The sequence below is a fragment of the Electrophorus electricus genome, chromosome 1 (genome assembly GCF_013358815.1).
Source record: "Electrophorus electricus isolate fEleEle1 chromosome 1, fEleEle1.pri, whole genome shotgun sequence".
NCBI classification, from domain to species: Eukaryota; Metazoa; Chordata; class Actinopteri; order Gymnotiformes; family Gymnotidae; genus Electrophorus; species Electrophorus electricus.
In genome coordinates this window covers 5,799,706-5,814,006 of record NC_049535.1, presented here as the reverse complement: position 1 = coordinate 5,814,006, position 14,301 = coordinate 5,799,706, and the positions used below count along the sequence as shown (strand labels likewise).

The following is a 14,301-nucleotide window of genomic DNA, read 5'->3' as shown; positions in this document are numbered from 1 at the left end:
ATCAACCTTGAAGGATCTTGTCCGTTGTTGCAAAATATACTGAAATTCGTCACTTCATCATCATCTCCTATGTCACAATCTTGAGTTGCTGTGTGGTGAACAGCTGCCAAAGCGATGCGTGGAGCAGGCGTCCTCTGCAACGAGTCTCTAGACTCCTTCCATTTCACCCACTACCCCCCCCGCCCCATCTCGCACTCCCCTGCTAACGTTATGTTGGCTAGCTATGCTTCCCTCTGGACGCTCCTGAACCTGCATAGTGTCTTAGCTCCAGGTTACAAGGACAGCAAGTGTTTGCACCAGGGCTTTATCAGATATAAACCTCCCTACTGTTGCTGAAAGGAGGACCTTCCACCAGTCACTTAAAGCCCAAGGTCCATCAGAGGAGCACTCCCTGATGCTGGCATCATTACGCATCTCTAAAGTAATGTTCCATGTTTTTTGTTCCCTGTTCGGGTAGCAGAGGGGATTACAGACTATTATGCGTCTTCATCTTTGGGCAAAGTCATTATGTTTTACGTATATCTGTACAGCAGCAAACAGTATTGCCTGGGGGTCAATAAAATAATAATAATAATAATAATAATAATAATAAATCCACCACCACCACTGCATATGATTCAATAAATCTCCCTTTTAAATCTCTAACAGAGCAGCGCAACCTGCAGTCCTGCAACAATAACAAGAATTTAAAAACATGCGCCATTTATTGTTTTTTATTTGAGCACAAAGAAGGTAAAAAAAAATAAAAATAATTTGTTAAAAATCAATGCAAAGTGGCCAGACGTGCACGCTGGCATTCAGTATGAGCGGCAGAGATGGAGGAGTGCATGGAGGAAGGAGAGTGGGTCTGGGAAGGGTCAGCTGCGACGCTGCTCCCGTGGTCAGAGACCTGCTGACATCAGCACCCCTCCCCTTCTATACCGCTCCATATTTAGCTGCCTTCTCCTCTCCATTTTTTGGTCCCTTCTCTTCTTCTTTTGCCTGAAGCTGTATGGTCTCTCACCCTCACCACACTGGCATTTCTGTCCTCTCCTCAGTCATCTCAACAGTCTCCCACCCGTCTCAGACGCTCTCGTCATCCATCGTGCAGAGCGGAGCGCTTGGATGTATCGTCACAGATCAAAGGGGCTCAGAGAAAAGGGGAAAAAAAAGAGACTATGCCACAAGAAAGATCGTGGGAACTCTGATGGGATAAAAATGTCAGAGAGCAGAGAGTCACTCAACCAGCCTTTCTTCATAGTGTCAGAGATCAGTGATATGGCAGGCTTGTTTCGGCTGATAGCTATGCTAGCCTTGTGTTGTGTGGTATGAGGCCAAACTAGATTCGAATAATCAGCACTCAAGGCTGTGTAATGCATTCTGTCTGTCTAGGAATTGTCTGTGATTAAAGAGGACATTCTCAGACCTTGACCACAGATTTACAATGGCTACTATTTTGAACAATCAAATCAGATGTCGGGTTTTAAGTAACCTGTGGAGGAAACAGCAAGGCTGGCTGGGAATAAGTCTTGGGACAAGGGATTTAGCAGAAACGTTATGCCTTCTAATGATCTGTTGTGCAAATACAGCCCACTGCTCTTGTCAAATATCTATGAATACAATTTGAGCTGATTTTGGAAGTTAGGCTCTGAAATTCTTCAGATTAAAATCTCACACAACTTCATTACTTTAATTGAAAGCTGAGCTCTATTCAATCTCTTGAAAGCAAGATTCACTTATAAGTCAATAGACAGACTACAGACTACAATCGATCTTGAACACTGAAGCACACATGCACAAAAAAGTTCCGAAGAAAGTCAATGACCGTGAAAACAGGAAACGTGAGTTTCGCGATCAACTTTAAGAAGCGCAGCGAGTGACCCGACGGCCGCGGAAATGAGGGCTTGCAAAGGCACACTAATGGACTTCCTCAGAGAGAGTGAGTGTCAAACAGCAACAAAACAATGTGAATGTGCACAGCAATCAAAGAGAAACCAAAGGAAGAGAACTGAAGTGCAAGGACAGAAGCTCCAATCTTATATTGATGTGACCTTCCTGCCCATTGGGGTGGGGCTGGCTCACTGATGAATGAAAGCAATGGTATATTCTAGCAGTCAACACACTCATTATGCAAAAGAAACAGTTTGAACTCCACTGCAGTGAACTGTAGCATAACAGTATTGCGCTGACAGGATTCTAATGTCACTAGTAACCAAAAACATTAGCGCAATAGCTTGCTCTGTTCCCAGCAGCTAGGCTTTTTGTTTTGTTTGTGACGACAAGGACCTGCTGACCAGGACTGTCTGGGGCGCAGAGGGGAGAATGAAACATTGTGCTGGCAATAGAGTGCTGCAGTCTGCAACCATGAGAATGTTTTCTCATTTTTCATGCTAGCGGTCAGTGCCACAGCCAGCCGGCCAAGTCACACGATTCATTTTCAGTTAAAATTTCATTATTAGTGCTGTAATTATTTTTGTTTTTAGAGGGAAGCTGGTAAAAGCAGCTGAAATGTGTACAGAGCCTAATGAACTGTGGAGCGTTCTTAACCAGGTTTGTTCTCAGGTCTGCTGAGTTGCTAAGTTAAATTAAGATGTTTCCAGGTTTGGCAACGGGCCTTCTAAAATGGAAGGCAATGTAACTGGCTCATGAATTTGAGGCAGCTGGCATCCAAGGAGGGTGGGTCTTACAGGAAAAGATAGAGCTAACCTATGTGTTAAGAGTAGGAGTGAGTGTGAATGTGTGTGATGAAGGAGGGTTCCAAACCACACAAGCAACCATAAGCAGCTAAATGCTGGCTGTTCATTTCCCCTCTGAATTCCAGCAGGGTCCAGACACATGAAGCTTGGTGTGGGTGAGAAACTTTGGGCCCCTAATATACCCAAGTCAGCTTGAGGCCCCCAACATTTGCATGGTCCAAAGCATCTCTTTCAAGGAATGAGTGTCGTTTGTGTTAGACAGGCAGACAGACACACATTTTAAAATCACAAATCTCTGCATTTTATGAGCTTATGCCAAGTTTGTATTAATAGAGTGTAATGGACTGAAGCATATACCAATGTTCCTCAGCATTTACTGAAACACTCAAAGCCTTACAAATATGGAAACCCATCAGTACAGTCAGAGACCTGAAGCAGCCAGCCATTCAAATCACATGATCTTTACTATTTCTGAATATAAGCAAGGTCACTACAGTCACCTCAGAGGTTTATTCTCCTCTCCCTGCTGCTGAAGCGGAGACGTTGATCCTGTTTCTTCTGAAAGGCAGTCTCTCGCAAGGGGTGCCTTTAGATACGTAGGCCAGAGGTCTGGAGTCAGAGTTAAAAGCAATCACGGGCCGTTCTACTAAGGACCTTGGCCACCACAGTGCCACTCTGATGCCTGGTGGAGGGGCCCTTCTTGCACTCCAGAGTCGCCCCCCCCAGAACAGGAAAAACGTGCCAACCATGACACATATGTATCAGCACATGGAACAAGGTACACACCGTGAACAAAAAAAAAAAAAAAGGAAAAAAAAAAAAAAAAGAGAGAGTCAAGAAAGCTTTAATGAAAACAAACTGAACTACGGTACAGTCAGTAAAAGGAGCACAAAGGGCCTCTTGTGTGGAGGCTTTCTGACGAGAGAGAGAGAGAGAGAGCACGAGCTTAGCTTTGGCAGCAGGTGAGGATGGATGGGTCAGGTCTAGAGGCAGAGTCTGCTGATACTCGATGGCAGGTCTGCCTGTTGGCACGGAGACGAGCGTATGCAACCTCGGTCCCAGCACTACAGATCAGCGCAGTGTACGAATCCCATGCACACCCCCAAATGACACACCGTAATCCTGCCCTGCTGCCTGCGAAGCCAACTAAATAGGAAGACCTGTCCTGTATAGTAACACTAATCACTGACATCAAAGATGTTTTTCCAGCACATAACCTCCACCATTGCTGTGTTGCATTCTAACTTTTTTCAATGGAAGCTTTTAATTCAGGGATTTCGCTGCAATTAGAGAGCGCCTTCTTATCTAATGAATACTGAGAGACAGTAAAGGCACTGAAAAATTCATCTGGCTTTTATGCTTGTGAGCAAACTCAAACACTTATTTCGGGGGTTTCAGACAAGCAGTATGTAAAAGAGCTGCACTGGTATGTTCAACACAGGAAAAAAAAAAAAGAATGCAAAAAGGCCTTACCTGGCTATGACCTCACATTCCGAATCCTGCCTGTGGCAAAAAAACAAAAAAAAACAAAACAAACTAGGCTACTTGTCACAACCACCGGAAACGAGGTAGAGAATAAGCCTTCACTGTTGTGATGACTGAGAACCTCAGGCGAGAGAAGCCTTGCCATCTTTCCTCGTGAGAAAGAACTCAGCCAGCCATATCCTCAGGCAACTCTGGTGTCAGACTTCACACAGCACAGCTGAAAGTCAAGTTTAGTGCAGGAATTATGCTGATTCATCATTTTGAACCCTATTTTGGTATTAAATGAGTCAAACCCATCTTAAACTGTGGTGAGGACTAAGAACCTCTGGCATCAATTTTTTTTAATGCATCCAAGTTTCCTTTTGGTTTTGAATGTCACAAGCATGGCTGAAAGTCAGGTTCAACAGTGCAATTAAGCTGCTTTGCCACTTTAACCTTAATTTAAGGAAGGCAGTATGGATACATCTATGCGCTTTCTAGAGCTATGTAATACATAGTGGTGCATAAAGTTATATATAAATATTTTAGCATTATAACTTGACAGTAGGATGAAAACTGAAGGCATGGGGAGTTCAGTTAGCTAGCTAAATACAATCAATATTTAAAGACCAATGTCAACTCATTAATGAATATTCATTTCCTTTTAATCTTTATATTTATTTTACAAATTACTACTTTACCAATATAACCTTTTCCCCCAATAAGCATCCAAACATTCATACAAAACATTTGCATGAGCAGAAACAAAAAGTTGCATGTGCATTATTGATCCTAATACCATTGTAATGAAGTTCACTATAGTAATTATTTTCTTCCTGGGTCCCAGAAAGGTACTTATTTGAGTTCTTCAAGTTTAAAGGATTTTTTTTTAATTATTTAATTTATTTTCTAAAATCAACCTCTAGGCCACTTTACTGTTTCATAGGTGTTTTGATAAAATCACAGCATTTCAAATTATTCAAAAACCATAAATAAAAGTTTGGAATTACACAGGCCAATCTTTAAACTCACATCAAGGTATTTGCCCGTTTGCGTTTAATATATTGTACATGCAGTATTCTAGTGACTTTCAGAAGAAAATTCCCAGCTTTCTTTCAGTCTCCACCATACACAATAGAACAGATGTACGGAACACTACTGCCACGCCATCAACGGGTGCCAGGCAGCCCAGAGCTAGACAGGAGCAATGGAGGGTCAAGTCCCATGCTCAGGGACCCAACAGCAGCAAGCCGGCAGCAGCGGGGCTCGAACCAGCAACCTCCCAACCTTAAGTCAAGCACGTAACCACTGAGCCACCATCGTCCTTCCTTTTAGTCTAGCAATGAAGCAATGTGATGACAAAATGCCTGCACGCTACCGGCAAGTTCACCTGAAGGAAAGACCTGGCCTGAATCACTCAAGGGTCCTTAGACATTGCACACAGAGCACAAATGTACCGAGAAGCAGCAGAGCCCATTCCTGGCTTGTAACCTGCTCACTGAATGTGGATTACGAGCTACGGCGAGCCTGCAATGCATGGCACTGTGGCAACTATTTGAAAATCGGAAGCTAGGGTTCACCCCACGATTCCTGACATGCTTCAAGCACCAAAGAGGTTTTAAAATACAGCTTTTTAAAGTGGGCTATTATACCCCCTTTACTCATGTTAGTGCCCCCCCAAACCCCCAGTGCATGCAAGGAAAAAAAAAACGTCAGAGGTAGTTCAAGCTATGGCTGGAGATACCAAGACTGGGTATCAGAAAAGTTCCCCTCTTAACGTAGAAAGGAAAGCCATATCTGAACAATTTAAATTTAGGCCACTTTTTCTGATGTAGGCAGCCCACAAAAATTTGACCGGTTGTTTTATTTCACAATTTGTGGGTTGGTGGGCAATCAAGATACCCAAATTATCCATGTATAAAGCACTGAAAGTTTATTTATTTTTCATATTCCATTTAAAAGAATCAATAAAGCTGCCCCTTGGGAAACATTTACTGTGAAAAACGGACCTTTGGTTATGAAAGAAAGAAAAGATCATTAATATGAATAAGTAGAAATTTGTTGAGGTAAGTGGAAAAACATCTTAAACAGATTCCACAAAATCTCACCAGGTTTTCTACAAAGTACACAGTCACAATTTATAGCTGACGAACCCATTGACTTAAGAGCCTTTTTACCTGACCGTTCCGACACAGAGGAAGCGTTGAAACGCTTTCTCTGGTCAAAGGCCAAGCTCTTCGACCTCCGTATTTATTTTTGAAATAAAACCAGTAAACATTTATTTGCTTGCAATTTTGCTAACTTTAGCCTCCAACTTTGGAGCAACAAAATAGCACATACACGAGTCCAGCAGCCACAGGCCGCCTGAAAATACACGAGCTTGTCCAAATACTGGACTGACCACTGAGCCCCCCCCAAAAAGAAACAGGGAGAAAAAAAAAAAACAAAACAAAAAAAAACACAACCAACAACAAACAATGAAGAGAGGGAGTTATGGAGGGAGGGAGGTCAGCTGAGACCTCACATTCCAAAACGCAGACAAGATGAGGTGTGCCACACTTAGCTGCCAGGGGAAAGATGCATTGGAGACTGCATGAAGTCGTTCAGAGGGCAAGTGCAGCCAGGTCACAGCTCTTCCCTTCAGCTCAAGGCCGATGGAGAGCAGAGCTCTGATGAACCCCTTTGCCTGGTTGATTTAATAAACTTGTGACTCTTGATGTTAAAGAAGACCATGACTAAGCAATACTCTTAGTTTAACCAGCTCAGGAGGCTAAATAACTGTAGTTATGCACGGGCTACTAAGCATTCAATGAGTAAGTAAAGGGGAAAGTGTATAGCCCATTTCATATTTTGGGTGTTGCCTTCTTATAGAAGGTCTTCAGGCTTTTGGAGCAAAAATATATGCTGAGAGATACTGTGGAAGCAGTAGAGAAACTTCAGGGTTTTTGTGTCTGCGATGGTGTCGAAATGTATCGAAACTAAGATGGTTTTCAGCAGAACAGGAAGAGGGAAAAAAAAAAAAAATCCCCATTTTGGCCAAGTGTGCTTTGAACTGGCTGTAGCAGCATGGTTTCCTAAGTTGCCTTTAAAAAGGGTTCATATTTATGCATAAGTCCCAAGCTCCCAAAACCATCTCGGATAAATTATATTATATTATACATATATTATATATATATATATATATATATATATATATATATATATATATATATATATATATATATATATATATATATATATATATTAAAAAAAACCTGCAAAGTACAGGACTGCAGTGACAGTATAATTCCTGGTTTTACCATGTAGCAAGAAATAGATTCCAGTGCATTTTGTTCCTTTTTTGGGAGAGAATGTGAGAATGTAGAGAGGCACTGAGCAGAGATCCACATCCTGTGGATTCATCTGACCAAAAAAAAGAAAAAGAAAGAAAAAGCAAACAATTTGTCAATAAGCCTTTAAGCCTTGTGAATCAGGAGGAGAGAATGGTTCTGCTGACGAGATGTATATTTGCACACGCGCGCACACACAAAAAAACGACCTTGTGGTTTTCAATTCTCATCACATGCATCAGCATGTTTATCTCCATCATATTCGACTAGTTCTGCAACAGAGCGTTCGTCCAAGATCAACACCATCGCAATGCAGGGACCCAGCCTCTGGACCTGCGGTTCCTAGGGCAACACATGCGACACTGGTAGAATTAAAGTGTGTCACAAAACCTGCAATTATCAAGGAGCTACATCTCAGACATATGTATGATGCAATCAAGATTTCATACACAATACTCCAAAACAGGCTTCACAGTACGACATTCACACAGCACACTATTCTATACCAATGAGTATGCTGAACCCCACCACAACTTCTTGTGTTTTTTTTTTTTTGTTTTTGTTTGTTTTTTTAAGAACTGAGAACAAAAAACCCACACCACACAAGAGGTTCAAAGACTTTATGGAACCCCCATCCCTTAAATATGTTATTAAAAATTCATAAAAACAACAACAAAAATTAAATGGGCTTCAGTTACCAGTCCCCTACAAGATGCAAAAAAAATGGGGCGAAATGGGAACAACATACAGATATATTGTCATTTTGATACATGGCTGAATTTCTCATTAGGCAGCTTGGATTGGCCTCTCTCATACAGTGAGCAGAGACACACCTTCATTTTGCAAGAGAAGAGGTATGGGACACACACAGCTTTCTTCAATACTATCGATTCATGGCACAACAATACAATAAGAGCAAAGCAATGAAGCAGTTGAGAGAAACCTGACTGCATTCTCCAATTTACTGACTTGAAATGGTAAATTTTAGTTGAGTATCCATGAGAGAAAATAATCGAAGAGAGAAAAAAAAACCACAAATCTTGTGGATAAGCCCACAGAAATCCTACCATGTGGCATGACGACAACTGCACATCGTCACGGGCTCCGGTTTTGGGAACCAGTCCAAGCTGGAGGTCTGCGGACTCCTCACAATGGTTATGCCATTTATCACCACAGCTGATTGCTGCACTTACACACAATGACAGAGAGCAGTGGTTTTTCCAGGGCTAGCCATCCATCAGCTGGAGACATCTACTGTGAATTTTTCAATATCATTGTCTTCTATTACAGATTAATCCAAGGATATCAAAACCATCCTCACAGAGGCAATGGTACAGGCATACGCACACAAAAAAGAAGAAACGTGAACATGCTGTAGCTAGGAAACGCTCCGACAGGCACTGCAGAAACGGTCTGGACCTGCATCACCCTGTATCGGGCCAATGCCCTCGGGCTCGTGCTACGAGTCACACTACATCCTCGGAGCACAGTCCTCTTCTTTGGAATACATATCGCAGCATATACCAGATGGAAGGTTTTGCATCCAATCGATCCAGCTCTCGCAATAAAGGCCTTGATTGGCAGGGGCCCATTATGATCACAAAAAGCCTTGCACCACTGACACAGACTTCAGGCCTTAAAACTGCAACCGAGAAGCAGGCCTTCATTTTAGACATTTTAGACTCTTGCTCTTTGAGGTCACTTAGCAAGGCTAAGACTCTCTGAGGACTTGTTGAGACTTGCGATGCAGTTGGTCCACAGCAGCGTCTGTAAAGAGCTTATGGCCGAACGCGCTGACGTTAATAGCAGATTGCCCAACTGTGCTGCTGTGCAACTGTAATTAAAGCACACATCAAATGCACATTAAAGTCCTACCGGGCCTGAGCTCTGAGGGGACACTCATAGCAGCACAGCCTCCTATTCAGGCATGCTGCACTGGCCAGAAGCCACCAATAATTTATCAGGGGCCTCTGATAGTTTTCCAACCTTCTAATTTTTCCATTTTGCCAATTTTATGCGCAGCATGGTCATATTTGCCATGAAGGATTACGTATGTGGCTCCTTGAGTAGGCAAGGATGGAAAAGGCGTAATCGTGCCATGACAGATGGGTTAAGCAGACTAAGAGAGACAAAAGACAGACAGGAAGAAGTATGAGATCGTGGTTAGTGAAGAGGAATGGGCCACTTCTTGTTCATGCAGACCAAACCATCTCTCAAACACTGAAGAAAGCAAACATTGCACCAAAAAGTATTGCTACAAGTACGATGGCATGTCATATCAGTACAACTCAACCACTTTCTCTCCGTCTTCTCCTCAACAAGACACCTTGATGGGTACAACATGGCAATCAGCCTGTCTAAATCAGCCTGTCTGACCATGGCTTTGAGACAGAGGAGGAAGATGATGAAACCTTGGGAAATGAATCACAGAGATGACTATCTAGTCTTAGTTCAGGGGTTACTCTTCCTAAAGGTCACTGTAAGTCTGATGCAGATAACTTTCCCATGAGTCACTGTTCACTGCTGCTGGGGTATTTTTTTCCATGCTGACCCTTAACAGGCTTGTCCAGACCGGCACGCTCTTAAACGGGAGCATAACAGTCAACTTGGGGTTCTCTCAAACCAGCATCCACAGGGGTATACGCAGTAGTGCCAGACTCACAACACATCAGCAAAAGACTTGCTGAGGAAATATGACACCCTTTTATGTTTCTGAGAAATTAAACAATTACGATTAGAACACTAGCTTTGAACAAATCTGTTGTGAACAAAACATTTGTGGAGGAATAGCTAGCTGGGCTACTGATACATGTGACATTTTATTATTGCAATATGTTGAATTTCTCTGAAGCCTGTCCATCTTATGCAGTTAATGACTTTGGTACTTTCTACTTTAACATTGCCTTATACCATTCCCTTATGCCGTGCTTAAACGTCTTAGCGCATCCCAGGCAATCACTCATAGCTCTCCTCTTGCTCCGGGGGGGTTTATATACATAATTTAAAAACACAGGTATTGATATATACAGCACTGCCATATAAGAGAGCTGTGCTGGTTACTCTCTGCCAGGGAGCTAGAATGGCAAAGAGGCGAGCCAAGCAGCAGCCTATAATTTTCAATCACCAAAATTGCAGATCTGAGAGCTTGTAAAAAGAGCACTAGAAGGCAAGTCTGTTGATGGGACTTCAGACTACAGCAGCTCTTTTTGCTCTCATCACTGGAATGGGAATTTGTATTTTCCCTCTAATGGTAATCTTTCCACACATTATACAGAAGGTAAGATCCTTTACATTTGTTTGGGGTAAACAGCTTTCTAACCAACTGAATAAGCTGTGAACAAGTCACTATTTGCACTGCTACAACCCTTTTAGCCATTTAGCAGCCTTTGCTCTCATTTTCCCCCCGGCCCGCCCAGTTCAAATTTAACCATCTGGAACCGCCAATCGGGTGCTCACAATAAGCACCGCCCCCACCTGGCCTCTTACCTCATAGGACCAGACACACTGCACCCCGGCGAAGCGGCGCACGCAGCGGCCCACCTCAACGTCCTCGTGGGTGGTGTACATCTCCTGCAGGCACTCGCGAATGTGGGGCACCATGCGGCGTAGGACCTCACGGCTCATGATCACGCCTGGGCCGCCCATGCAGAAGTTCTCGCCAGGCTCCAGCGCCAGTTTGCCCAGCTCATCGCGGGCACCCATACCCGTCTGGCCCAGGAAGATGGCATCACTGCTGTTCAGACTGCGCAGGAAGGCCTCGAGCCGCTCACTCTTGATGTAGACATCATCGTCAGCACGCATGAACCACTCGAACTGATCCAGGTAGTGGTCATGCATGTACTTGAGCATCATGAAAGACTTCTTCTGAGGCGGGTACGAGTCATCCACATTCTTCAGGGCCACAATGGGAATGGGAATGGATGTGTCGGAGCCCTCGCTGGAGAAGAACTCCACCTTGCCTGGGATGGTCTGGGCCCAGGTCCTGCACAACATACAGAGGGAATAATGGGGTGGATGTCTAGAAGAACTAATACTTCCTAAATAAAAGTATTAATAATAAGTATTCCTAAATACTTCAGCACATAAGTGTGCTGTGGACAATGCAAGCCATTTCATAGCCAACTGGTGTTTTATAGTTACATTCTAGACAATGTAATGTAAGCGACAACACATTACTGGGTGATGGGGACCAAAAAAAAAAGACAACATATCACTGTATAAGCCAAACAAAGCTTTCTCCACCAATACTGAAGTTTGTAGGGGGGGAAAAATCATCATTTTACACATGGTCCCATCTTTTTTGCTGCCACTGCATGCACCCAAAAAGGGCAGAGCAATGGGTCTGCATTGCCTTACTGCAATCACTTTTCTCATGTGAAATTCATGTAAAGCATCAGTGAAGAATTTGAGGATTTTTTTTTTTTTTTTTTTTTAAAAGACACCACTAATTGCAGGCTACATTTGTGCATCATGAGAGAAAATGCAGCGAGATCTTGATGTCAAAACTTGAGCCCCCATGCCAAGCAAGACTTACCAGGGTTCTCAGTTCAACATTGTTCCAATAATTTAATCATTAAAATCAAAACCAATCTGGCTTGGGAATTCTAGGATTCCACACAATATCCTGAATGGCTTTGCCTCTGAAGACAATGGCTTCTAAATGCCTCGAGTGTCCCATGTGCCTGCATGTGAAAATTCAGCACTGTTTCGATAGAAGGCTTTCATCTTAAGCCAATACCTAATTTTATTCTTAGGAACAAAATGCTCTATAGCCCCTGCTATTTAAATGCTTATTTCAACATTTTGACCATTTAGGCTTAGTGGTTCATAAATAAATAAGCCATGGTGACCTTTGACAACTTGAGTTCAAGACACTCTTCAGGCTTCTGCAATCAGATTCAAAGATAATGTATATTTTTGCCTGAATGGCTTGAAGAACATAAGTACGGGACACGTACTTAGGGAAATCATGAAATCCAATGGTTTTCCATCAGTCTACACAACAAATAATGTGAATACACTACACTTAATAAAGTCTACTCCAACATGTGGTGAAAGATTGGACCGAGACCAGTAGAGCAGGGGCGATCACCTAAACTATGCTCCATCGGCAGCGCAATAATAAAAAAAAATTTTTAAACCTGTCTCAAACCTTTAGTGTGCTTTATGGATCTAATGCCGATTGCAAACGTGGAAAAGTATATAAACAGCTTTCACAGAAATAGCGTACTTAAGATGCGTGAAAAAAGCATACATGTATGCGGCATCTAACCTAAATATCCAGGAAACTACGTAATCGTTCAAATTTAACCCAACTCGTATGAGCTACCGTTTTCTTAACGTTTTACCCTTTCCAGGTTTGCTTTGTTGGATTGAGCGTCTTTCTACACTAACTCACCTATAAGCCGCCACTGCGCGATTGTTTAGGTACTTCTGAGCGGTCATGACACCGACGAACAGAAAATTATTTGATTTCTGGGCAGGTTTCTCCGTTGCGAGCAATCCATTATCTTGCGGTGGCCACATCAGTACCCCGCCGTGTCCTTTCCTCGGTCCGCCGTGGAAGCCGCAGCCAGTGCCGCTCGCCTTGCGCTTCTGGCCGGCTTTCTTCAGTTCGTTGGCCCGCGGCAGAATTAATCTGGAAGCCAGAGTGAACCCGACGACCAGTCCCAAAAGAACACTGAACCATGCTCTTCGGCTTCTACCTGCCATCCCCCAAAACTCGACCAGTTCTTTCTTTCCTTCTTCCCCCGTTAACGTTTATGCCGCTGCGTATACGTGTCTCTTTTACAAAGCTTGCGCCGACTGAACCGTGGCACCCTCCAGAAAATCGGGCTCAGACTCTCTCATGGCAGGAAAGCCTGCTGCCACTGTTGGGTCCTACAGGGTCGGCTTCTGTAGACGTTGCAACACGGCGGTCCCCTCACGCCCATCTAATGAGTCCTCCTTTGATGAGCCATCCAATCTCTCAACCTTTCCGCTCACGGCCAAAACGAATGACAAACCTCAGACAAGATTTACGGCCTCCGGAGAGTGGGCAGCGTCCCATTCTTCCGACTACCTCGCCATTGTGAGAGAGCTCGGAATGCTTCACAGCGACGCGGCTCCGTCTACTTCTTCTTCTGCTTCTGCTTCTGCTTCTACTTCTTCTTCTTCTTCTTCTGTGAAATGATGGGAGGGTCGTGCACATAACGGACATACCGCCTCCTATCGTACCGCATGCAATTACCATTACAGAGATGGGAAGGAAATTGGGAGAAAGGTTACTCCCGCTAATAATAATAATAATAATAATAATAATAATAATAATAATAATAATAATATCTAACAAATTATCATAATAATTTCATTATTTGGGTTTAATTCGTTATCTTATAGTCTGCGTTCTCCTCAAAAGCCCCACCGTACTTTATTTCTTTGCATATCTAGTATGTCCCATATTTACATGACATAAGAAATTCGCTTGAATTAGCTCAAGTCAGTAGTGCATTCTTCCCCTTTCTGACAACACGTGAAGATTGACCTCGCTCCCGCACGCGGGCTCGAGGAATACGGTCGCACGCATCCTCAATAACGAGCATGGACATTTTTTTTTCGAATGTGATCATCACAGTTTAAGAGTATTTTAAAAGAGTAAAAATTTTCAATTCAGAATAAATTTGAAGTAATGTATAAAATAAATACAATTAAAATGTTAGTCTCCTATTTTTAGCGTAGGCGCGTAGTACTGAGGACGTGGTAGACGTTAATGTTAAAAAATCATACGGGTCTAATACGTCTGGATTTCGTGTTATTATCTCCACCTAGTGGTGAAATTCCGATACAAGTTCGAG

General features: G+C 43.0%; 1 protein-coding gene across 2 annotated transcripts in view; it reads right to left on the bottom strand.

Annotated features, from left to right (window-relative positions):
* Nucleotides 1-13,595, bottom strand: part of chsy1 (chondroitin sulfate synthase 1) — a 40,328-nt gene extending 26,733 nt beyond the window's left edge. For both annotated transcript variants that reach the window (XR_003410268.2, XM_027004534.2), the window contains exons 1-2: nucleotides 12,867-13,595; nucleotides 10,955-11,450 (exon numbers count right to left, since the gene is read on the bottom strand). Coding sequence is in view for 1 of the 2 variants with exons in the window: in XM_027004534.2 (XP_026860335.1) it covers nucleotides 10,955-11,450; nucleotides 12,867-13,180 (810 nt within the window). In the remaining variant the exon portion in view is untranslated. The remainder of the gene's footprint in view (nucleotides 1-10,954; nucleotides 11,451-12,866) is intronic.
* Between the last annotated feature and the right edge of the window lie 706 nt (nucleotides 13,596-14,301).